General features: G+C 46.9%; 1 protein-coding gene and 1 long non-coding RNA gene across 4 annotated transcripts in view; one reads left to right on the plus strand and one right to left on the minus strand.

The window, feature by feature from the left end:
* Positions 1-3,364: 3,364 nt before the first annotated feature.
* Positions 3,365-22,622, plus strand: part of LOC142880289 (uncharacterized) — a 43,017-nt gene continuing 23,759 nt past the window's right edge. For both annotated transcript variants that reach the window (XR_012925414.1, XR_012925413.1), the window contains exons 1-2: positions 3,365-3,533; positions 5,253-5,364. This is a non-coding gene — a long non-coding RNA (uncharacterized LOC142880289). The remainder of the gene's footprint in view (positions 3,534-5,252; positions 5,365-22,622) is intronic.
* LOC142880287 (glutamate receptor ionotropic, delta-1-like) overlaps positions 18,990-22,622 on the minus strand; it is a 206,504-nt gene continuing 202,871 nt past the window's right edge. The window contains exon 16 of one of the 2 annotated variants that reach the window (XM_076014089.1): positions 18,990-20,052. In XM_076014089.1, coding sequence (XP_075870204.1) covers positions 19,615-20,052 — 438 coding nt within the window. In that variant the 3' untranslated portion in view covers positions 18,990-19,614. The remainder of the gene's footprint in view (positions 20,053-22,622) is intronic. The other variant, XM_076014090.1, reaches the window with a different exon arrangement.

A 22,622-nucleotide genomic window follows, 5' to 3' on the forward strand; every position in this document is an offset into this window, starting at 1 on the left:
AGTCATCCGGTCGGGCGGAGACGTGTGAGTTGGTTTTTTTGGGGAGGTGCTCAGATTGAGTTTTCGAAAAGAGCTGCTGCTGTCGACACAGACAGCTGGAGGCCGAAATCCCAATGCCTCTGCCCAAGCATGGGCTCAAGCATGGGCTTGGGGTGCGATTGCAACACCTGGGAGAGGCGGCGGCCCAGTATGGTGTGTGAACTCACACCGGTTCACACTGGTTTACACGAGTGCCTGTCGGAACAAGAAAATGGAGCAAGATGATGGACTCTACTCAGGCCGTTGACTGGCTGGAGACAACGCCTGCAAAAAACACACTTTCATCTCGTGAGGTGACGATTGTTGTGTCTCGCTGTGGTGCTCCGACACTGCCTGCCTCCAGGGGGCGTTTGAGCTGCATCGGACACACTTGTAACCAGTGTGGATGAAGAAGATGAAGTTCGTACCCGTTCAAAAGAAAATGGGTTTCTCTGAAAAAGGTCAAACACTTTGTCATTTTGGGCTCGTGTTTACACAAAAGCTGGCATTTTCTCCAAAGGCCGAAACCACACAATTTTGAAAATTCTCTGCAGGGTAGGAAAGTTTGAAAAGCTCCCCCGATCCCCCGATCCCCCGCCTTGCAACCTGAGCCGGCCGTAAGGTGCAGACGACAACTCACAACAACAACAACCACGTCGGTGCTCATGGATCCATCGTGGATTGTGTGCAAAGTGAAAATAAACACAACGAAAGCCATTTGCAAACCTCCTGTTTTACTGTTTTATTTCTTTTCTATTGAGTCGGCGGACTGGGAGGCCCGGCAGAGGTACTGCGTTTTACGAGAATGATCTGTTTAAAAAAAAGTGCCGTCTTCGTGTAAATGGGGCCTTAGGAAGCAGGCGGCCAGTTGGCAGGAAGGCGGGGATAGATGATCAGCTCGTCGCCATGGGGTGTGGCCTCCTCCTCGTCTAATTAGTCTCCGGTGCGACTCGCTCCGTCTCACCCATCCACGCTCCTGACGAACTGCTGCTGAGTCCCTGCTGCAGTCTGATGGTGAACATATATACACCCACGGAAACAGTCGGACAGACGTACACCTTCTTTCGGCGGACCATTGTCCCCTTTGTATCAAAGGTTTCAGTATATTCAAGCTGAAACCCTCCATCACTGCACAGTCTTGACGTGTTCATCAGCCGTTCAGTCTCCAGAGTCATCAGTCTCAGCAGCTCGAGCAGCACTCTGGACTCTGCAGGGGATTCATCTCGCGGCTGCTGCTGCTGCTGCTGCTGCTGCTATTCAGGGCCAGAGACCCTTTGATCAGCGAGTCTCCCAGCGGAGCCGGAAAAAGCCGCAGACTTTTGACGAGGCTTAATTTCTTACACATCACCCACTCGACTAAACGTCATTACTCGCCTCATTTTTTTTTTTTGACTGCCTCCCCCCTTCCTGATGGACGCCGAAGCCCACAGGGGAGAAGCGGCCCAGCTGGAGCCGAAGTCACGCCGTCGAGGGTTTGCATCACGCCGACGCGCCGCAGTGAGACGCTGCTTCCCGTTTCTATTTTGCATACGAGTTCGCCTAAAGCAGTAAGTTTGCTGGTTTTATCAAATCAGGGTAAGCTAATAATCAGCGGCATAGAAACAACATATGCAACAGTAGCTTGGATGAGGCTGGATGGCATGTATGGTGTCGTGCAACACTGTCAGTGGCATTTACAGTGGTGCTTTTTTTTTTTTTTTCAAACTCTCTCGAAAGTCAACCAGGAGGCATCTCAAAGTGTTCTGTACAATCAGGAGAAAACCAACTGAACCCTCCAGAGCAGCAGGGGGCGACAGTGGCCAGGAAAAACTCCCATGTGGGAAAAAAACCTAGAGCTGATCCAGACTCCACTGGGCACTCATCTGCGTTGACCAACCTGCTGTGGCCTCCTGCTGCCTCACAAACTGCCGGCTGGCGTGTTGGATGAAGATAAACCCGATCTGACCGGGCGAGCGCCTCAACAGGTGTCGTCCCTCCGCCTGCAGTCTGGCCTCAGAGAGCTCAGACAACCGACTGAAGACGCCCAAACAGAGTGTGAGCGAGCGAGTGTTATCTGTGAGGTTCAAAGGTACAGCGCCACCTGCAGGAACCGCAGCTTCTGGCTGTCAACGGTGCAGGTTTATTTTTATGTCTGATTTTTCTGCTCCACCTCTCCGCCCTCTGCGTGCGCCGCTGAATGAACGATTGTAACCGGACGAGGGTGTGAAAGAAGGACTGATCCCTTTCAGACTGCCGAGCTGTTTCGCTGAATCAGAGTTAAAGCGGAGCGCGTTTCACGCCGTGCTGATGCCCCGCGCCTCTGCTGTCAGGAGTAACGATCCTCGTTTAAATAACAGAGGTAATTAGGGAGGAGAAGCGATAGCAGGAGTCGCATCGCTCGCGGAGCTAATCGCAAGCCCTCAAACTCAAAACGCCGTCGCCGAGTGCAGCTGCCACGCCGCTGCAGCTGCCACGCCGCGTTTCCCTCTGAGGCTGCGACACCCAGCGCTGCTCAAGAGAGATCATCGGCCCGCTCCAAACGCTCCGAGCCGGATGAATCACAGCGCCGGCAATCCGACGAGGGTCTCAAAGGCCAGAGACACGAATGGAAAAATATTTATTACCTTTTTGTGATTTTCTTCGTTCTTTTTTTTTTTATTTGTTTTTTCCTTGTCAGCGTCTATAGATTGAAGCTGTCAAAAAGCATTTTGTCACATCCCACACGTTCCGTATGTGAGATCAGAGGTCGAGAGAGAGAGAGAGAGAGAAAGAGAGAGAGAGCGAGAGAGAGAGAGAGAGAGAGATCCGTCATCAGGGCTGTTCTGGGGTCGGCGTCGCAGCATTGTTGTTTTCAGGCACCGTGTTCAGATCGCTGATGAACAGCCGACCCACAACAACGCCTCGACAGTCGGAGGGGACGAAATATTGCGCTGAAATGGGAAAAGCGACATATGGGGCGGCACGGAGAGCAGGGAGGGTTTGTGCGAGCCGAGGAAGGACGGGACTCGTTGAGATCGGCAGAGCTTGACGTGAGACGTCAGATGAAGCATTTCTAAATGTTTTGGTCGCGTCTCAGCCCGTTGATGGCAAAGAGGGAGGCCAAAGCTGATTGGTCGAGATCATTGTGTCTGTCAACAGCCTTTCGCCACCGCTACTTTAGCCCAGTAGCTAACTGTCGAAGCATTGTGTCGCGGTGCACTGCTGGTCTCAATTATGAAGCGGAAAGTATTCTTCAAGTTCCGTTCGACTCTTGCAACCAATCAAATTACTTGACAGTAACAGGAAATGGAAGTTATGCAGTCAATTATTTTTATTTTTTGTCTTAGTGATAACTTTGCTTCATGTTTTGTCTTAGCTAGGAAAACACACGCGTGCCAATTCAATCTCCACTTCCAGTCATACCTTCATCCAAGGACAAACTGAAGGTTAGCTAATCATATTATTGTGTCCGGGAACACAAACACAGCCTGACCTGATGTCACTGTGAGCCGACGGAGAGGACACACGCTGTTCATGGCCATCGATTACCCGGAAGGGTGAGTTATTTTTTTCCTGCGATATTTGGAAAAGATGAGTGTGCTTCGAAATGACAAAAGGCTTAGCTTTTAATTGAGCGATGCGACGGAAAAAAATCTAAAGATTTCCAGCGACATTGTTATTCCTCATTTTACAAACAGTGACAGGACCACAGCTGGTCTTAAATTTCATTTGCGCTTGTCAATCGTATTAAGTTCCATAAGAACCACGTCAGATTATAAAGTTACCACTGGTATATTTCTCTTCCCTTCCCTTATCTTTTTCTTTTTTTGCCAATTTTGCCTCAGATAAATAAATAAGCAAATAATCAAGTTTCTAATCTAATTTCTTTTTGTTTGTTTTTTTTTTAACTTTGATGCTCTCTTTTGATAACAAGCAAATGTTCATGCACATATTTCACATTTGGATGACAAGAACAACAGTAATTGTTGGCTGCTGGGCTCTTTCATCTGAAATGTTTGTTCCCTGCTCTTGCCCTGATGCGTGTACCGCCATCCGGGCAGCGGAGCGGCTGCTTTTGAAATCCTTCTGATGTCGTCCCAACTTGATAAATAAATCGCCAGATGACGGAGAATTTCTTAAAACTATCCTGTAAAAAGTATTTCAACATACATAGAAACTTAGTGCAAAGTGCAGCAAAGGCTTTCAGATTTTGTTATGTGTGTGTGTGTGTGTGTGTGTGTGTTTGTGCTGCAGATGGAACTCTGCCATCTTTGCTTCTCTTCCATTAGAGGTGGAAGCTGTTTGCCACCATCCATCTGACGCCGTCGCAGGAACACAGAACCCGCTCATCAGCAGCAGCCATTGCAGGTGTCTTTGCTGGGGGGGAAAAAAATAAAAAACTATCCGGGAAAATAGATGTACCACGAACAAAAGTACGCTCAAAATATAAAAGCATTACTCACTGTTTTTTGTTGTTGTTGTTTTTCGCACCTTCACTGGGTGACTGAGTTCCTCCTCTTCGGCTCGGCACCAGCTGGCGGTAGCTTAGTCATACATAAAATCAGGCCCGGGCCGACGTATACGACAACATAACCTTTTAGAAAACTTTATCCTGCGCTGTATTTTATAATGAAAGAAGACATAAAGTTTAGCTCACAGATGGGAACACTTTATTTTGGAGAGATTTGTGGGCACCTGGAGTTGAATGAGGTGAGGGGTGTTTTGTTTTCGCTTTTCTTTGGTGCTGATGGATCTGAGGACGGGATTCTGTGAGCCGCCGCTGTGTTTATTGATGGTGAGAAGAAATCAATGGTTTGGATGAGGAGGATAAACACCATGAGTGATATAAACTGAATCTGGGAAGCCTTGTAGGAAAAGAAGAAGCTCTAAAGCACCAGAGGAAAGACAAGTGGATGGAAACATGCAAGTTGAAATGAATAGTCGATGTAAATGAAAGTTGCCATTGGCAATGATCGTCATCATCATCGTCATCATCATCATCATCATCGGTAAAAATGAAATAAATCACTTAAACCAAATTTCATTTGGAATAAATACAGACAAAATTGCTTTTTTCTTCATTCTGCATTTTTCATTGCATTATCAGATCAAGTCCCTCAAATTGCTACATATATATGTGACTTGTGCACACAATAATTTCCCCTTGCATTCATTTTGGTGTGCATGGAAGGCCGTTAAAGTGTGGCGAACCCTGTTACTGCACGGTTTTCAAACAAACCACCACGTGATTCCTAACGAGTCTCTCTTGTCTTCAGCACCTCAAGCACCCCAGCAACTGGCAGTCAGCATCAGGTTTTCCTCTGATGTGGAAGAGGCAGACAGCTCTCCCGGACCAAGGACCAAGTGTCGAGTCCTTTGTATTTCCAGGTCAGTTGCCATCCTGTTGTTGGACATACAGTAGAGACGGCTGTATGTATTTAATTAGATGGTTTTTCTTCATGCAGATTCACAGATCCCCAGCACAGAACAGAACATGTAACCATATATAGAAACAGGACGTAAGTACAATGTATGAAGTATGTAGAATATATCACTGATGTCGTAGGCGCCATATAAGGAAAGAAAAGAAAAAGAGGTGATTGGTTTCTATGGGAACCAGCTGCCCGCTGCCCCCAGTGGCTCCTCAGTCCGCGAGCCAGAAAAATGGTCCCGGTGAACGTAATCAAAATGGAAATCTTGCAAAAGGAGTCATATAAATTTAAATCACTCAGCCTCGTGCGCCGCGACGACGCCTCGTGCGCACGTTTAGCAGCTGACCTGATGGGGGCGGGAAAAAAAGGGAAAGAAAAAAAAAAAAACATCTCGGTGCAACAGGTCCGGACTCTGATCCTTGACGAGGAGCTCGTGCGGCGACAAATCAGGAGCGAATTACGCGCCGCCGGGCTCTAAATGAATGATCACATGTATGGAGAGCTGTCACTTATCTCGTAATTGGCTCACAGTTTAGGCCTATGTATGCAAATTTCAGACGTGACGAGTTTACCAGCGGCTCTGTTCCGGCGGAGCCAGCAGACGGAACGATGCGCGCTCGCAGGGACTGTTGACGCCGCCACCACCGCCTTCCTGGAATCGCTGCAGCCGAGCGGGAACTTTTCTGCTCCCCGGAACAATGTGACCGGCGCCAGCTTCTGCTTGCATCTCAATCTTTTTTTTCCCCCACAGTTCCAAACCATGTGTTTATTTCTCGTGCCGTCACCGTCAAACACACCTGGCCCGCGCCCGAGGGAATCAGGTCCAGGCCCGCGAAGGAGCCTTCGCCAAAGTGAAATGTGGATGTAATAATAAGCCTCTGTCTGCGTTCTTTAGTCTCTCCATCTCCAAATGACAAAACAAATTAGAGCCCGCAGCCTATAAATAATTAGATGCTTGAGCGAATGCGATGTGTTTAATTTCCATCCATTACGGCGAAGCGGCTCCTCGCGTGCGGTTCGAGGGTCAGAGGGATCCGTGGAGTTGTTTCCCCGGCGATGCGCAGTCACAAGCTGGTTCCGGTCCCTGGACAGGTTGCCGGTTCAACGCCGGGCTGTCGCCAAGAGACCAACAAGCGCTCCGGCTCACATTAAACGCCTACCGACAATTAGAAACACGGCGCTTGTCGGCGGATGGTGGGAGGAAGTAGGAGCGCTTGGAGAGAACACAGAGACACAAACAGATATTAGCATAGACATCCACACATTGACTAAATGCTCAAGTCGTGGTGCAATATTAGCAAAAAAAAAATAAAAAGATTATATTTTAAAATATATTTAGAAAAAGTTTCGTTTTTTTCTGTGCATGATTGTCACGTGAAAATACTCAAATGTCCAATTAGCATCCAAAGATTGGCACAAAAAGCTAAAAATACTAAAAATAAAGATGGGATGCATTACTAATGAAGTGAAGGTCACAACTGTTGGGTACAAGGGTACCCAACAGTCAGTGGCATTCAGTGTCAGTGGCACTTGACAGCAGCGCTTTGCACCCATGTGAACAAACACTAAGCAGGTTCTTTTGTTTCTTTCAATCTTTAATCATCAACTAGTTGCAGTTGTTTGCTTCCGATCGTATTACTGAATTAGACAAACCGAGTTGAATATTTCATATTTAACTTCCAGACGTTCTCTGAAGCGTTGGGTAATGTTGCTTTTAAAAGAGTCATAAAAATAAATGAGTGAAACGAAGTAATGCTTGGCTGCGCTGCCGAGGGCGGCGGGAGTCTCTGCGACTTCACCTGATTCTGAAGTGATGCTGCGAGGTGTTAATTGCGGCGCTCAGCGAGTGCCAGCGTTGGCTGTTGTTGACATTTTTCCACGCCAGAGAGGATTTAACTTCCGCCTCCTCCTGTCAATCGGCGTTTGGTGGAGTTCTCAGCGTCCGTGCTGCTACGGTCACGCTCCGGAGGAGGGGGCGGAGTCCACAGGTGGGGCCACGCCAGCAGAGTTGCGGGCGTGGATTCAGCGATTGGCGGGAAGTGGCGCAGATGAGGAAGAGGAGCTCTTGCTTACGGAAGATCCCGTCGCTTGGCTTCGGTCGAAGGGCCTCGGTTGCTTCGCCCTGCTCCTGTTGGGACGGCGGCGGCCGGATGAGGAGGCAGAGCGAAGGTGAAGGCGAAGGTGTGGTCGCTGCTGCAGCTTGGTTAATGACATCCAAGCTGCTCCGCCTTCGTCCATCTGAAGGGACATCTGCTCGGCCCCCCGGGCAGAGTGACGGCAAACTGGAGTGTGTGTGTGTGTGTGTGTGTGTGTGTGTGTGCGTGCGTGCGTGCGTGCGTGCGTGTGTGAGCGAGAAAGAGAGAAAGTCGGAGAGGTTGGGACACAGACCTGCAGTTTCTCACCTGACATCTTGTGCTGCTCCAGGGGAAACAGAACATGAGGTGTTGAAAATAGTTTTAACACCTCTATTGAGAAAAAAAAAAAAGAAGAAGGAGAAGCTGCTCCAGAAGGTACGCAGCTCCTGACCGGTCACCACCACCGTCTTTCAGCTGACTTTGATGAAACTGCGGGTCTGCGGTCCAGTCCTGTGCCGTCTGCAATTCTGTCATTACCCCCAGTTTTCACGCTGAGGTGCAGAAAGCTGTATTTTGGTGTTGTTGTTTCCGAGTCCAGTCGATCTCGGCTGCTCTCCGCTCCCCCGCCGGCTCTGATCTCAACTCTCGCTTCCTGTGACTCTACGCAAATCGGATCATCTCTCCAAAACCTTTTTGTGTGTTTTGTGCGTGGAGGAAAAATGTCCCATTATGTCCCATTTTCACTATTTGTCATTGACAAACCCTTTTAACCAATCATGAACTTTGATTCAATATAGCCCCATATGTTTGTATTAGCAAATCAGCATTTTTAACATTATATCTCTTATGTCATTAACACACTTTTGAACTGAACAGTTGTTAAATGTTCGCCTAAACTTCTCTAGTTTAATAAAATATTTTTAATTATTTTATTTTCAAGATTTTGTCATTTTTGAATCTAGATAAATGCAAGTGCGATGACAAAAGAATAGCAACAGAATAAAACACTATTTTAGACCGAGTGTACTATTTTTAGAACAGGCCTGCCGGGGGGCACTGGCCTGGTGACCCCCGCCGTAAGGTTTTCCTGCCACTTTAGCCCTTTAGCAACAGCTAAGGTGCGACGCCAACACCTGGCTTGCGTCGCCGCCCCCTGCTGAGCTGCAGCGCACCGTTCTGCCAGAAACCGGCCTTGTTTTTTCGGTCTTCCTTTCACGTGAAATTTCCCGCCTCTTCCCGCTAAAACAGCCACGGGTGCAGCAGCAGCAGCAGCAGCTGTAGCATCGGCGCTAATCTGTTTAGCAGCAGCCTGACTCGGCGTCCCTCGCTGTGTTTATTCGGGGTCTTTTTAGGACGACTCGCAGCAGTCGCTTCCCCCACTTTTTTTTTTTTTCAATTTCTTTCTTGTTTCTTTGTCACGACTCAAGCTGATTGAAGCTGATTGGTTACACTGAGCTAAGAGCGGCAGAAGTCTATTAAGATTGGAGCTTTTTAAGATTAATGGACGTGATTACAGACGTGATATCTGGCCGATCCAGGTGCAGGGACGTCGTCCCACTCTGATGTTGCTCACTGCTGCTCCGCGGTAGCTGAAGTCTCAGCCGTCTTTGACTGAGTCTCATAAAAAAAAAAAAAAAAAACTAAAAATGTGCGTCAGTAATAAACGCTGCCAGTCTGCAGCTCAAAAGCAATATCTTGACTCCAGAGTGGCCCAGAGTTTTCAATTTTTAAGTGGGGGCCTGTAGGATGAGTGAAGCGTGACGGCGTGGCGATAATCCCGGTTCGACGCTTGTAATTTGCCCGTAATTCCCTTTAAATTCAATTGGCGGAGCGACTATCGAGGCTCGCCCGAGTTTAGTTCTGCCTTCCTGCCACGACTTTGTGTGCCGCGACAGGACCGGAGGCGGCGGAGCTCAGGCACGAAATCCTCCTCCCGCCCCCACACACACACACACACACACACACACACACACACACACACACACACACACACACACACACGCTTGTCCCCAGTGTCTGCAGAGGACAGGCCGCCTCACCCGCAGTGTCACCCTGAACTTTTAATCTGAAAACTTGGGGACAGAAACAAAGCAGAGCTTGTGTGTGTCAGCTGTTTTGACAGATGGCGTGCCGCTTGCCAGCTCATCAATATATTTCTAGTATATTGATGCAGGTATTGCAGGAGGGCCTGGACTCTTCTCCAATGTTGCTGTAGAAGAATCTGCATGTAGTTTGTGCAGCTGCCTGCCTCACTCTTCGTCTTGCTCTGACCTTGTCAGCGTCGTAGCTGAAGTTCTGCTTTCAACTGAAGGACTTCCTAAATCACTCTTGTGCAGGTTCGAAAATAACGATCTCCGTGCAAAATCAACATGCATGTAGTGGTGTAGTTTATGGCCACCGAACCCTTAAAATTCAGCTTAGATTTGTTGTTTCAAGACAGCCTCGCTCTTTTTTAGGCTCTCGCGGGCTGCATAAAGAGACGCGGCAGCCTGCCGGGCCCGCAGGTGTGACACAGGTGATCTATGAAATGCAGTTTCTTTTTATTAGCAGCACCGCAGGACGTGTAAAAAAAAAAAGTATCTGAGATCCAACAGGGGCCTCATCGCTTCTGCCTGCTGCGTGACTTAAGAGTTGGCCGCTGCCATGTCAAATCCCACTCGGCGGCATTCTGAGGAGATCTGGCGCCGTCGCGTTTCAGCCGTCCTCTTAAAGGAAACGCGTGTGTTGCGGACGGCAGATGGGCCTCTGGTTCTCAAACGCGCCGCAGATTGAGCTGCATTTTGAGGAGGCAGCTGTAAAAAAACGGCGCCAAAGGCTTTCGTGGGTCTGCCTGGTGCCTGATGTGTGTAATGTGAAAGTGGAGGGCTGCTCCAAGAAGGAGGATTAACATGTGGCTCAGTGAGAAAACCGTCATGGTTGATAAATTTCTTTTAGTTTAGGGAAAAACAAGACAGGAATTCAAGTCATCAGTGAAACTGTAGCTGTTGAATTTCACTGCTGTTCGTTAAATAGGAAAATTTCTTGCTTGTTTTTGGAAATTCTAGCTGGCATAATTTTCCCGATCGACATCAAGACTTGTAGCAACTATAACTCTACAAAAACTCCTAAATATGTGACGGTGCAGGGAAAGCAGAGCGACCAGAAGCTACGAATCAACGGCAGAGTTGCAGCAAATATGGAGATTTATTTTTCCTGGAACGTTCATTTATTCAACTTTCTTCGCTGTCGCAGCACTTGTAGAATGCATCCGCCCACTTTGCATATGCATTGATCTGCACAGGACAAAAATGAGAGTTAAACAGCAATTTGACAGGAAAGAATCCCTTAAAATGCTCTTATGGTTGTTCTTAATGGAGTGTTTGGCTCGGGTTCATGTTACGAGACTCACAGTTTGACAAAGGCTGTCTAATTCTAAATTGCATCCCACTCTGCAAAAAACCCAAAAGGGGTCGATTCTGTCTGACGCCAAGTCTCCCGATGAACAGAAAATCTTTTTTTTACTCCCTCCCCAGTGATGCTAAAGTTTTTCCTGTGTGAGGAGAAACTTCAGACGCTTTGTTCTAATAGCACTCAGACAGCATTGTACTTAGCCGTCAGAGTAAAAAAAAACCCCACTGTAAATGCTCCTGACAGCTGAAGCAGGAAGCCGATGTTTCGTTCTGCTCCGAGCTGCCGTGCCTGCTGCTCTTTTTAAACTCTGTTTTGGCTGCTGGTCAGCAAACGGCACCTGTTTGTGAAAACTGCGTGTTCCCAGGCTGAGGCGCTGAGAGGAGGAAGGAAAAAAAAAACTTGTTAAATTTTGAAAAAGCGAGCGGGGGAGTCAAAATGTTGAGATCTTGAGTGCGTCCGTAGCGTCTTGTGTCTGATGCATCCGTGACTTTCCTTCCTCGATATCCAAACACCGCTCGCCGATTATTCTGGTCGGCGTCCAACGCCTCTCTGCTGCTTTCCAGGGAGAGAAATTGCTGCGAGTTCTGTAACAAGCTTGCTCGGTTTAACTTTGTTTCAACAAGTTCTGGAATGGAAGCAGGACTTTGCTGCGCGGGGAAGAAAAAAAAAAAAAAAATCCCTAACAATTGCTGCTCTGTCATGATGTCCCCCGGCCGTCAGAAGAGAAGATACTTCGAGAAATTTGCATTGACACGCAAGCGCAGCGCCACTGTGGAGTTGCGATAATCAAACCTCCTTGACTGAGGCAGGCACAGGGAGACAAATTGAAAGCGGCAGGAAACATTGATTTGTTTTAAACGTCTAGTTCTGAGGGATAGTAAACAGTACAGGGGAAGCTGCCAGACAGAGCTGGTTGGTTAATTTGTCAGACAAAACTGTTGATTTGGAACTGTTTTCTGTCAGCCTGTTGGATATGCAATAGTTTAGTTAATAGTTGTTCAAATCTGAGCAAAGGCAACAAAAAACAAACAAACAATCAAATACTCAAATTGTCAACATAAATGTCTTTCCATAAATGCCCTCGATTAAAATCCTAATTTATATGTTAACGCGGACAATTTGTGTTTGCGCGTTTGTCTCCGGGTGCGTCGACACGGCGAGCTGAAAGGTTTAATTACAGGCTGAAATCTTTCAGACTCTGCAGAGTGATCAGTGTGAGAGAGAGAGAGAGAGAGAGAGTTCCTATTCCAACTGTCACATTCTCTTTTTAAATGGCTGGGTCATTAGATTAGTGTGTAATTATTCAGTTTTTAAATTCAATAAGGATAGTCATTACAGGAAGAATGGGGAGGTGGAGATAATGGAGTGCAGAGAGGCAGCGAGGGCAGCTGCGGCGAAATCGCCCCACAATTCCATTCTGTCTGACTGAGCGGCGGTAAAAATAGACCCCAGCAGCATAAATAGACGGGCTTCCTCATTTTTGTTTTTGGGTTTTTTTGTTTTTTGTTTTGTTTTCAGTTCTTTCTTCATCAGCGCCGTTTTGCCAATGAAGACCTTTTTCTTATTGCATTTTCGGAAAAAGTTTAATATCTTCCGCGATGTTTGTGCGGCGGGAATTAATCTAGTTTTCACAGTTCATCTAAAAGTTCGGCGCACAACTTCTTCCCTCTTTAATGGGTGTTTTTTGGTTTGGCTCTTTCACGCGTTTGTCTCACGAAAGTGTCGCCGGTGTCGTCGTGTGTTTGAGTCATTTCGCTGTAGCCGAACACACCGTGCTGCTTTTAAATAGAACCACATCAAGGCCGTTCGAGCCTCCGTGGGAAAACTCGTAACGGCGCAAGAGACTTCCTCCTGGTGCGAGGGAACCACGTTTGTCACACGCGCAAGTTACGATTTGCGCAACGCCGTATCGATGGCCAGGCTTTACCGTCTTCTCCTAAGAGGGCGCCGGGCAGGCAACCAGAGTTGTACAGTCCTCTGCCAAACCAGACGGGGGCGCTGTGTGAATGCCAGGGGTCCCACGCTCCCCCGTCTCACGGCTGTTAATGATACAAGCTATTTTTATAAACCCTCATTTTAAGGCTGAAAAACTGCATAGTGCTGCTTTAAGACGGTACAGTCATGCATTTTAAAGGTCTGTTTCTTTTACTTCCACCAGATGGTCAAACAATCTGCTACGTTGAAAAAAAAAAAAAAAAAAAAAAAGGGTCCCAAAACAAGCAACAGACTGTATCACATGCATATTGGATATCCTGCTGAACGGTGCAGCTTCTTCTTCTTTTTGGCCGGTTGACTCCGTCTCCGCTCGGACTCGGGTCGGCCGCCTCAGAAACAAGGTCGTTCTTAACCGGACCACTGCGGGGGACGCAGTACGTTGTAAATAACATACTGGTGGAGAGCAGCAAACAATATTCATCCAAGCGGACAGGAGAAAACAAACACCAGCCAGAGACGAGCTTGGGACTTTACGGTAACATTTGACGAGACAGAAGTGGTGTGGGAGAAACAGACAACTGTTGGGATTCTGCCGGCTCCGGGAGTTCCGTCTGGTATTCGGCAAGAGAAAGAAAGAGAGAGGCGCCGCGGCGCAGCGAATAAAACATTTATGGCCCCGTCAGGATGCCGTGTTTCTTGTGGATTATTTATCAAATAGCGAGGAGTTGTTTATCACACGGCTAATGCTGCTCAGGTAGGGGCCTGGCAACTTCAACCTGGTGGGGCCTCGCGATAAATATTAATCTGTTTTTGCTGCAAAATGAAGGGAGAGAAACGGACGCGGGGCTCCGCGTTGACCTGAGAGTGCCAGTGTGGTGGATGCTCTTGTCTGCACTGTTGTCTTGGAGGGGGGGGGGAGACAAATATGAGGCATACATGATTTAATGGGGACCCTTTGGGAGGGCGGATATTGGTGCGTTACAGTGCGGCTAATAGAGGGAAGTCGGCGGCTAGCATGCCTGCAACAGCGGCGCTAGGCAGAACTGATAGGCTTCCCCAGGGACACAGCCGGCCTCCTTATTAAAAACACCGTCTGTAATCTGTAGATAATCAGAGGTCGGCGCTGATTGACCCAATTAAGCTGTGAGGGCACCAGGGTCGGCCTCGCAATAAAGTCATTATCTAATCCTGATTAGTCCCTGTATAATTCGGCCACAGGTCAGTGACGGCGGCGTGATGTTGTTTTGCGTATCAGAGACCCCCTGCAGTTGTCAACATCCTGCACCAGCGTCGTTTGCGTTCAGGAATGAAGCTGCGCCGTTGCATTGTGCTGTACTAAAGCAATCAACCATATTTTGAGCAATAACTTAACTTAATGATAGATGTGGTGATTTTTTTAAAAAAGAAATCATGATTAAATAAATAAAAACATCATGTGGGATAACTGAACTGCACCCCAAGCTGATTTCAAAGATGCTTTTTCAAGCGTCAGAGGCTATATATATATATATTTATATATATATATATATATATATATTTATTTTTATTTTTTTCTGAGACCAGTGCTCCTGTCAATCTAAGTTTACTCATTAAAGCTCGCCATCTGCTGTTCATTCTTGATTAACTCAGTGAATCACTTGGTCGTCTATACTGTAGATGCCGCTGTCGGTAACAGATGGACCTTAAAAGAATATCATTCACCTCCCCCCAAAAAAAAAATCTGATCTGACATGATAGGAAGATAGCGAGGCTCGAGAGAAATTTCATTTAAGAACAATGCAACCGCGCTGACTGCGTGATTGGTCGTTCCACCCCGCCTCCCAATGACATCGGGATTCCATTCACATGGTTTCGGCTGTCATGGCAGGTGCTTTATAATTAATATATTATGATATTAAATATCAGTCCAGTGACTGTCGTCAAAGCTCAAAGTTTCCAGAGCAGAAATTGAAAAGTTTCCCCCAGGACATGAGAGCAAAAGTAAAAGTATAAATTAAAAAAAAAAGAAGAAAATCCCTCTAGCACTTTAAGGTATGATGGCCAATGAATGGATAATAAGGCTGCCGCAGCCTCGGCAGCCTGGACAGACGGTCAGCGATCTCCCCGCAGGGAGAGGAGAAGTTATTTTACAGCAGATTGCCTCATGCTGCCCACACGAGCTAATTATACGGACTATTCATGCGAGTCTTGTATGGCAGAATTGTATAATTACAAAGACTCTGTTCGTGTGATAATGTGCTGGAGAAAAAGACGGGGGGGAAGAAAAAAAAAAACACGTATTTGATGGAGATTTTAGTTTTACAAGCAACGGCTCCATTAGGCGATTTCCAACCGCGTGTGGTGCATTATCATCTTTATCTATATGTCTCCACAGAGATCTTTTACTGGCACGTGGATTCATTTCACTCTGCTTGTTGCAACAGTCAGAAGTGCACTGATGCCTTTTTTTTTTTTTTTAGATAAAAGTTTTATCGTTAGCTGAGGTTACATGAGCACTTTTTTTTTCAGCGCAAACTCATGAAATGATTCAGATTTAAAAGAAGAGTTCACCTGCACTGTAGAAGCTCTGCTGATGTTTTCCAGTCCACATTACCATTCTGGGGCTTCCACAGTGGCAACGCTTTCAGCTGTGGGTTCCAGAAACAACAGAAGCGGAACACAACAACAACAGAAGAACACAACCTGTCTCTGAACTGCTTGTGTGTTGTCCCCAAACTGCAGGTGTCTAATTAGCCTCAAAACTGTCGAGTTTTTAGACAGGAATATCCAGGGTAGCCTCCTAGCTAGCAGCTACAGTCATGCTAACGCTCGCCGGTTGAGCCAGACATGAAAACATTTTTGCTGTTTTTAATTTTTTTTAACTGTGGCCACCACAGGCTTTCATTTTACTGCCGTTGATCAGTGTCGTTTGCCCTCCGTGAAACTGTAACTCAGTCACCCTTCTACCAATTAGAAAGAAATACCAGAGCCTCAATGGGCCAAAGAGTGACAATTAAAATTGGGTGACATTTTTATTTTAATCAGTCAACAGTCAACTATCCCTTTAAGATTTGCCGTCAACCTCCTGTGATGACATGCCTGGTGTTGCCAACTTTCATAAAAAAAAAAAAAATAACCAAGGCCCGTCTTTGCTCTTCACTGCTTGCTGTTATTTTTGAATTGATCTGTTTTGAGTCGTTTTTTTTTAAGGTGCCAAACTGGCGTATGAGAGATGCGCCCTGACGACGTCGCCTTGTCTAACCCTCCTGTCCTCGCCTGCTCCAAATCTCTAGAAAGCCCAGGGTGCGAAGAAACCTGCAGAGGGAAGTGCTTTGCCAACCGAGTGTGACAGAAAAACTTTGAGATGTTTCACAAATCTCACTCACGGAGCCGTGTGGGCTGTTGTGGGGATTTATGGTTTTAGATAAAGTCACTGTCAGATCTGCCATCCCCTGTTTTGTGTTGCAGTTTGTTTTTGTTTTTTTTAGGTGGCTGTGCAGAAAACCTCCACAGCCACCCTTGTTTTGTCCTGTTGTGTTTTGCTGTCAAGTCGGATCTCACATGCGGAAGGCGTTCGGCTGCAGTTTGCTGTTCACTCTGTGCGTTTTTTCCACTGCCTTGCCGAAGGAAAGGTTTGCATGTCGAGTGTTTACGTAGCATGCAGTGGCGAGCCGTGCATTTCACGTCTAGGCCGTCGGTGTCATCATATTTAGTCCACACTAAATGAATACAACTCATAATATCCTCGATATGACGCCACGGCCTTAAGAATCCATAGAGCCAGTACATTCAGTCCACCAAAACTACACTTGGTGAGCTTCAACTGCTGTCCAAACATGTCCAATATGCACTGTCGACATTTTGTGTACACCAACGAAACACTAATGGAAAAAAAAAAATTTGAACATGTTGGCGCCAATACGCCATGTTTACATTAAAATTTTCAGATGATTCGGCGGCTAAATCTTTATATTCTTCCTCAAACATTGTGGGTTTGCCGTGGTAGATTGAGTTCAGTCTCTAAGGTTCTCAGGGCTTGTTACCCAATCACACGACGCGTGCGCGTGAAATTCATTGTCAAGCCAGCTCGCTGGTCTTGGCATCTTAGGCTCGAGTTCTGATTGGCTGTCGTAACTTAACTAAGTAAACATGACAGTGAACAGGAGCCCGCTATGTTAATTCTGCCGTCCCCGGGCAGATTTCATAGAACCTGACAGCACAAGCTAGCTGAAATATGATTGGCTAAAAACTCCACCATAATGTACAACAATGGAAGCAGCACAACCAAGTGGATATTATATGATTTGGAAGGAACAGATTATGGAGAATAACTTTATTATCATATTTATGTGAAAATGTACTTTTCTACAGAGAAGCCAAGCTGGGCCCCGATGGCCCTCCACTGGTGGCATGTAGCTTTTTTTTTTTTGTTTTAATGATTTTATTTACTTGTATTGGCTTTGAATCTCCTACATTCAGAAAACTGGACACCTTGTACACTCACATCCTCTCTGACCGAACAGTCGTACTTCCTTTAGAATCAGCAGAGGCAGGAGGTGGAAGGAAGAGTCTGGCGCTGGCAGCCGACTGCTTGCTCTTGTCAGTTAGTTAGAACAGGAAGTGGGACGGTGGCAGGAGTCAGGCACTCTCCTCGGAGCGCGGTGTCCAGACTGGCAGGCAGGCAGGACCTCCGGACAGGAAAGGTGACGCCGCGTCGAATCGACGGTGTCGCCACCCACAGAGGAGACCAGACGTGTCTCCTCAGTCGAGGAGCGGAGGAGGAATAGTTTGGCTGAGTGTTACTTCTTCCAGCGGGGGCACCGTGGTGCAGCAGCGTGCAGACACCTTGTTATTATTTATTTTTTTAATTGTTTTTTTCTCTGTCTGCTGTTTGTCGTGGCCACCGGAGGAAGTGTCAGGTGCGACGCGGGTCCTGTTTGCTGTGAGGCGACCAAGCGGCGACTCCTCTGGGAATTTGCATATATATACATATACATATACTGTATATATATTTAAGTCTATATTTTTTTCCCGCCAGCTGAAAGTCGGCTTTTGGTGTGAAAAGCAACAGATGGCGGCTCCACGCGTGTCACAGTCAGATGTTTGCTTGCATCCTGAGGCCCAGGCCAACAGTGTGGGCCAGAGCCTGCGAGAAGGGATTAGCTGGAGTCAGTTTATTTTGAATACATCGGCAGGGTAAATATTCAAACACAAAAACGCACTGCAGTAGCCAAAGGGAAGCCATGGTTGCTGCATATAGGAGCTCTTTCCTTCATGTTGGGAAAAACAGCTGGTTTTCTTGCCGGGATTGGGAAAATTCAAGCTTTCCTAGTAATATTGGGATGTGGTTACGGCGGCCTTCATTGAGTTCATCAATGCAAAGATCGGTGTCAGTCCTTCCGGCTTTGGGTTGGACACTCAACCTGACAGGGCCGTGTATATAGATTAGTAACTTCTTTGCGTCTTTCCTGCTGATTGATGCCTTGTCTCCTTTCCTCTGATGATGACAGGTGAGTTAGCCCCCCCCCCCCGTGTGGCCTCCCTCGCAGCTCCGGCCGTGAAAGAGACACCAAAAGCGTTCTTATTTCCTGTCCTGCTTTTATGCATTGCACAACTGGGCTCGTTTAAACCAATTCAAAATTTTAACATAGGTCCCAATTCTGGTCAATGAATTCAGATAAAAAAAACCAAAAAAAACAAAACTCAAACCAACACACCTGTTTCGTACTTATTTAAATATTTTTTAAGTTTAGGATTGGAGTTAGTTAGTGTAAGGGTTGGGTCACCAACTATTCGCACTGATTTGTTTACATCTTCTTTCTTTAAGAGGCGAAGTTGTTAAAGGAGGCTTGAACCAGGAACCTGGCACGCAATACACCAACTCTCTCTAGAATGAACACTGAGCTATTAGTCCTGATACTGCGCTGACAGGATAGTGAAGTACTCTTACTGCAAGCTATGCACGAACCACTCTATTCATTACACCCAGTTTGGGCTAGGTAAAAAGTTTTTTTTTTTCCCCTAAGCTAATTGTTTTGTTTTTGTTTTAAAGAACCAACAACTTATTTAATTAGTGATACTTAACGAGCCATTTTCAAATCGTGGGGCACCTGCAGTATGCGTGATAAGCTAACACTTTGAGCTTCGCTACACCTTCGCCCGAACGACCTTCCATCGGTGCGGCGTCGAGCCAAGCAGACATCGCAGCGTTTAAACATTTTTTTTATCAGATGTTTTTTTTATTTTATTTTCATATGAAACAAATCAATTCCTTCCAATGTCGCTTATGTGTGTGAAATAATGTTTTTTTTTGTCTCTTGTCATGAACTCTCACAGTACATTCAGTTAATGTTGATCTGAAAGAAAACATTTTTTTTTTCCTCTTATTTTGGCACTTTAAAAAAACACAAAGAATTGTCACCTTTATTCATCGGGAACAAAATTTACAAAGCCATTAGAACAGTCATATTTTTGATACTTTTGATTTTTTTTTTTCATAAACTCAACAATTGAATATTCAAAATACACCTTTTTTAATGTAACTTCTCTTCTCTTCTCTTGGTACTTACAAATATGTACATTTTAAAGTCTCAGTGTCTTGTCGTCGTACTGACTCGTCATCACTAGTAGTAAAAATTCTCTTTAAAGTGTTTTTTAATTTTTTTTATTTATATCTCTGTTCTGTTTGCACTCGGTGTTGCTCTGCGCTGTCCCGTCGGAGCTGGAGTGTCTGTGAACGCTCTCTCTCTGCGCGTGTCTGTGTTTGTGTGTGTCTGTGTATATGTGTTTGTGTGTGTTTGTGCGAGCGCGCGCCTGTGCGGATGTGCTCAGATTGACGTCCCGTGGCTGGGCTCGCTGCCTTCAGGGATGGGCCCGCCCGGCACTGGCTGGTAGGACATTGGCATGGGCGTCTTGACGGGGCTCTGGCGGAAGAGGCCGCCGTTGGGCGCCCTGTGTTTGCAGCGGATGGAGGGCATGGTGGCGCTGCTGAGCGGCAGGGGCAAGGTCCGGCCTGCAGCGCTGCCCAGCGTCCTTCCTCCGTGTCCCTCCTGTAGGAAGGTGGTGACGGAGAGCCGTGGCAGCGCCCCCCGGTGGCCGGGGTAGTCCCGTGCCGACAAGGCCTCCAGGGAGTGGCTGGGCTGCATGCTGCCAATGTCCAGGGCCGAGATCTCGATAGACTGACCCGGCAGCTGCTTGTGGGCCAGGTCGTCGTCCAGCAGGCTGTTCAAACGGTGGTGGACCTGCTCCAGGTTCACCTCTTTGTCCTGCAGCGTGGAGGAAGAGGAGGAGGAGGAGGAGGGGGTGGGGGAGATGGAAGAGGAGGAGGAGGAGAAGGAGAAAGAGGAGGGGGTGGAGTAGGAGGAAGAGGTGGAGGGGGTGAATAAGGTGGAGGAACAGGAGGAGGTGGGGGAGGAAGAGGTGGATGAGGAGTAGGAGATGGAGGAGGAGGAGGAGCCGAAGGGGGAGGAGATGGAAGAGGATGAGGAGGAGGAGGTGAAAGAGGAGGAGGAGGAAAAGGTGGAGGGGGTGAATAAGGAGGATGATGATGAGGAGGAAGAGGAGAAGAGGGTGAATAAGGAGGAGGAACAAGAAGAGGAAAAGGAGGAGGAAGAGGAGGCGTGAATGCAAATTGCAGAGGTGAGGAGGCGGAGCATGAAGTGCGGGAGGTGGTAGAGCGGGAAAGTGATGGATGAGATGGGATGGAGGTAGAAGAGAGAGTGACGGAGAACAGAGAGAGACGGTTATTATTAACGCTTGTTTCATTTTCACTGTCAAGCCTAGTTTCACTGGAGACCAGTGCACTTCACTGTTGTCATCCTGAGAAAGTCGAACCCAAATCTCTGATTTAATCAAGCTGAAATCAGGGAATCACAAAGTGATTATCAGCTTAATGTTTTTTTTTTTTAGACAAGGCAACCGAGAAAAAAAAAAAAGATTTGACCAAAGTGTGTGCTCGTGTCTGTCTGTGTCTGTGAGTGTCTGTGTGTGTGTGTGTGTGTGTGCATGTGCGGGTTCGCAGAAGGTAAAGTAGACGAAGACGTCTCCTCGTGCACAATCGTCTAAAAAAATGTTCCCCCCGCAATTGGGCGGCGACGCGTCCCACTGAGGAGCATCGGCCGCTAACGAGACACGAGCTCAATAAATCACAGGCAATAAAATCTGAACAAAGACGACCTAATTAAAAGTCCCATGTCAGAGAGGCGTCTCCCCTTTTATCCTGCCGGGGACGGGAGATCTGAGAATTGGACCGCTGCGTAAAAAGTGAGATCATTGTTTGTCAAACTCAAATAAAAGTGAGTCAAATTGTTGCGCAAGGACGCTCATCATCAGCCAGTTTTTGGCCAAAAAAAAAAAAGAAAAAAAAGGGGGGGGAGGGGGGTGGAAGAAGAGTGCAGCAAGGTCACGAGGAGTGTGATGTTCCCGTCCCTGTCGTTTTATTCAGATCGCTGCACAGCCCAGAGGGGGGGAGGAAAAAAAAAAATGTAGCAGGGACACGGACACATTTTTATTTTTGGAGACTTTTGGCTGCAGCGGCGCAGGAAGTCAAAACTGGATGAGGGCAAGTTTGCGGCTTCATGTGGCCTAGTGACAGTAGCTGCGTTTCCACGGCAGTTTTTTTTCCCCGCAAAATAAAAGCCATCTTTCTGCAGTTGCAATTAGCAGGTGTTCCCACTGAATGGTGTGAAGTGCATAAGCCCTAATTACGTTTGCTTTTGTTTGTTTACGTTTGTTTGCTGTCGAGAGTGGTCGTTATATTTTTCTGTTTGATTACTTGTAAAAAAAAAAAATATCCCATCTCCTCCTCCGCCCGGACGTAACGCAACATTTTCACTTGGAAGTGAATCTCGCGATGGTCGTACGTCACGTCCGGTGACGTGTAAATTCAAAAAAAAGTGTTTCCATGACTCTTTTGCGATACGCCTCTATACCAATACGTCTGAAAAACCACCTCATGAGAGCGTAAAAAACTTTTAGCCATATTTGAGAGGTTTATTCGAAGTTGAGCCGTTTCTGTGACCAGTTTTTTTTTTTGGATTGCGATATTTGGGTTTTGCGCAATTCTAAGGGGAATGGAAACGCAGCTAATGTTTGCTAATGAAAATTGCGTTAAATTCGCCACCAAGCAGCTTTGGTCTTTATTTTCCTGAATTTGATGTAGTGTTCAGAAGACTCATTTAAAAGACAAGTTATGATACGGGACCTTTTTTCATTAGTTAAAGTATCTTTGGCGATGACGCTGGTTCATCGATACTTGTTTCATTTGTCAATTCGCTGTTGACCAATGAGGTGACAGCACACGCAAGAGAAGAGGAGGGGAGTGAAAAACAAACAAACGGCTAAATAAATAGATTCTGTGTGTGTGTGTGTGTGTGTGTGTGTGTGTGTGTGTGTGTGTGTGTGTGTGCGTGCGTGTGTGTGTGTCTGTGTGTGCGTGTGTGTGTGCGTGTGCGTGTCACATTCTGGATGGCGTGAACAAGCAAACGATAAACAACAGCACGGACGATGGCGGTGAGGTGACAGATGAGGGCGACGTTTCCTACCCTTGCCCCACCCCCTCTATATGCCCCGCCCCCGCCCCACCCGGCCCCCTCTCCCCCCCACCCCCCGACACAGCAGCCAGTGACCCTCCAGTGCAACAAATGGGAGCTGTGAGAGCCTCGGCCTCTTGTCTAGTTTTTCTTTCTATTCAAGTTGTCAATGATGCAGAAACACTTGAACAAAATCTTTAACGCCAAGCAACTGCTTGTTTGGACATCAAAGCACTTTCTCCCTCCGCCAGAAAGGATCAAACATCTGCTTCCTTCAAATTGAAATTGCATGTTTTTCTGGCCCC

Source organism: Nelusetta ayraudi, unplaced genomic scaffold (genome assembly GCF_046127955.1).
Source record: "Nelusetta ayraudi isolate G7.1 ecotype Tasmania unplaced genomic scaffold, CSIRO-AGI_Nayr_v1 ptg000165l, whole genome shotgun sequence".
NCBI classification, from domain to species: Eukaryota; Metazoa; Chordata; class Actinopteri; order Tetraodontiformes; family Monacanthidae; genus Nelusetta; species Nelusetta ayraudi.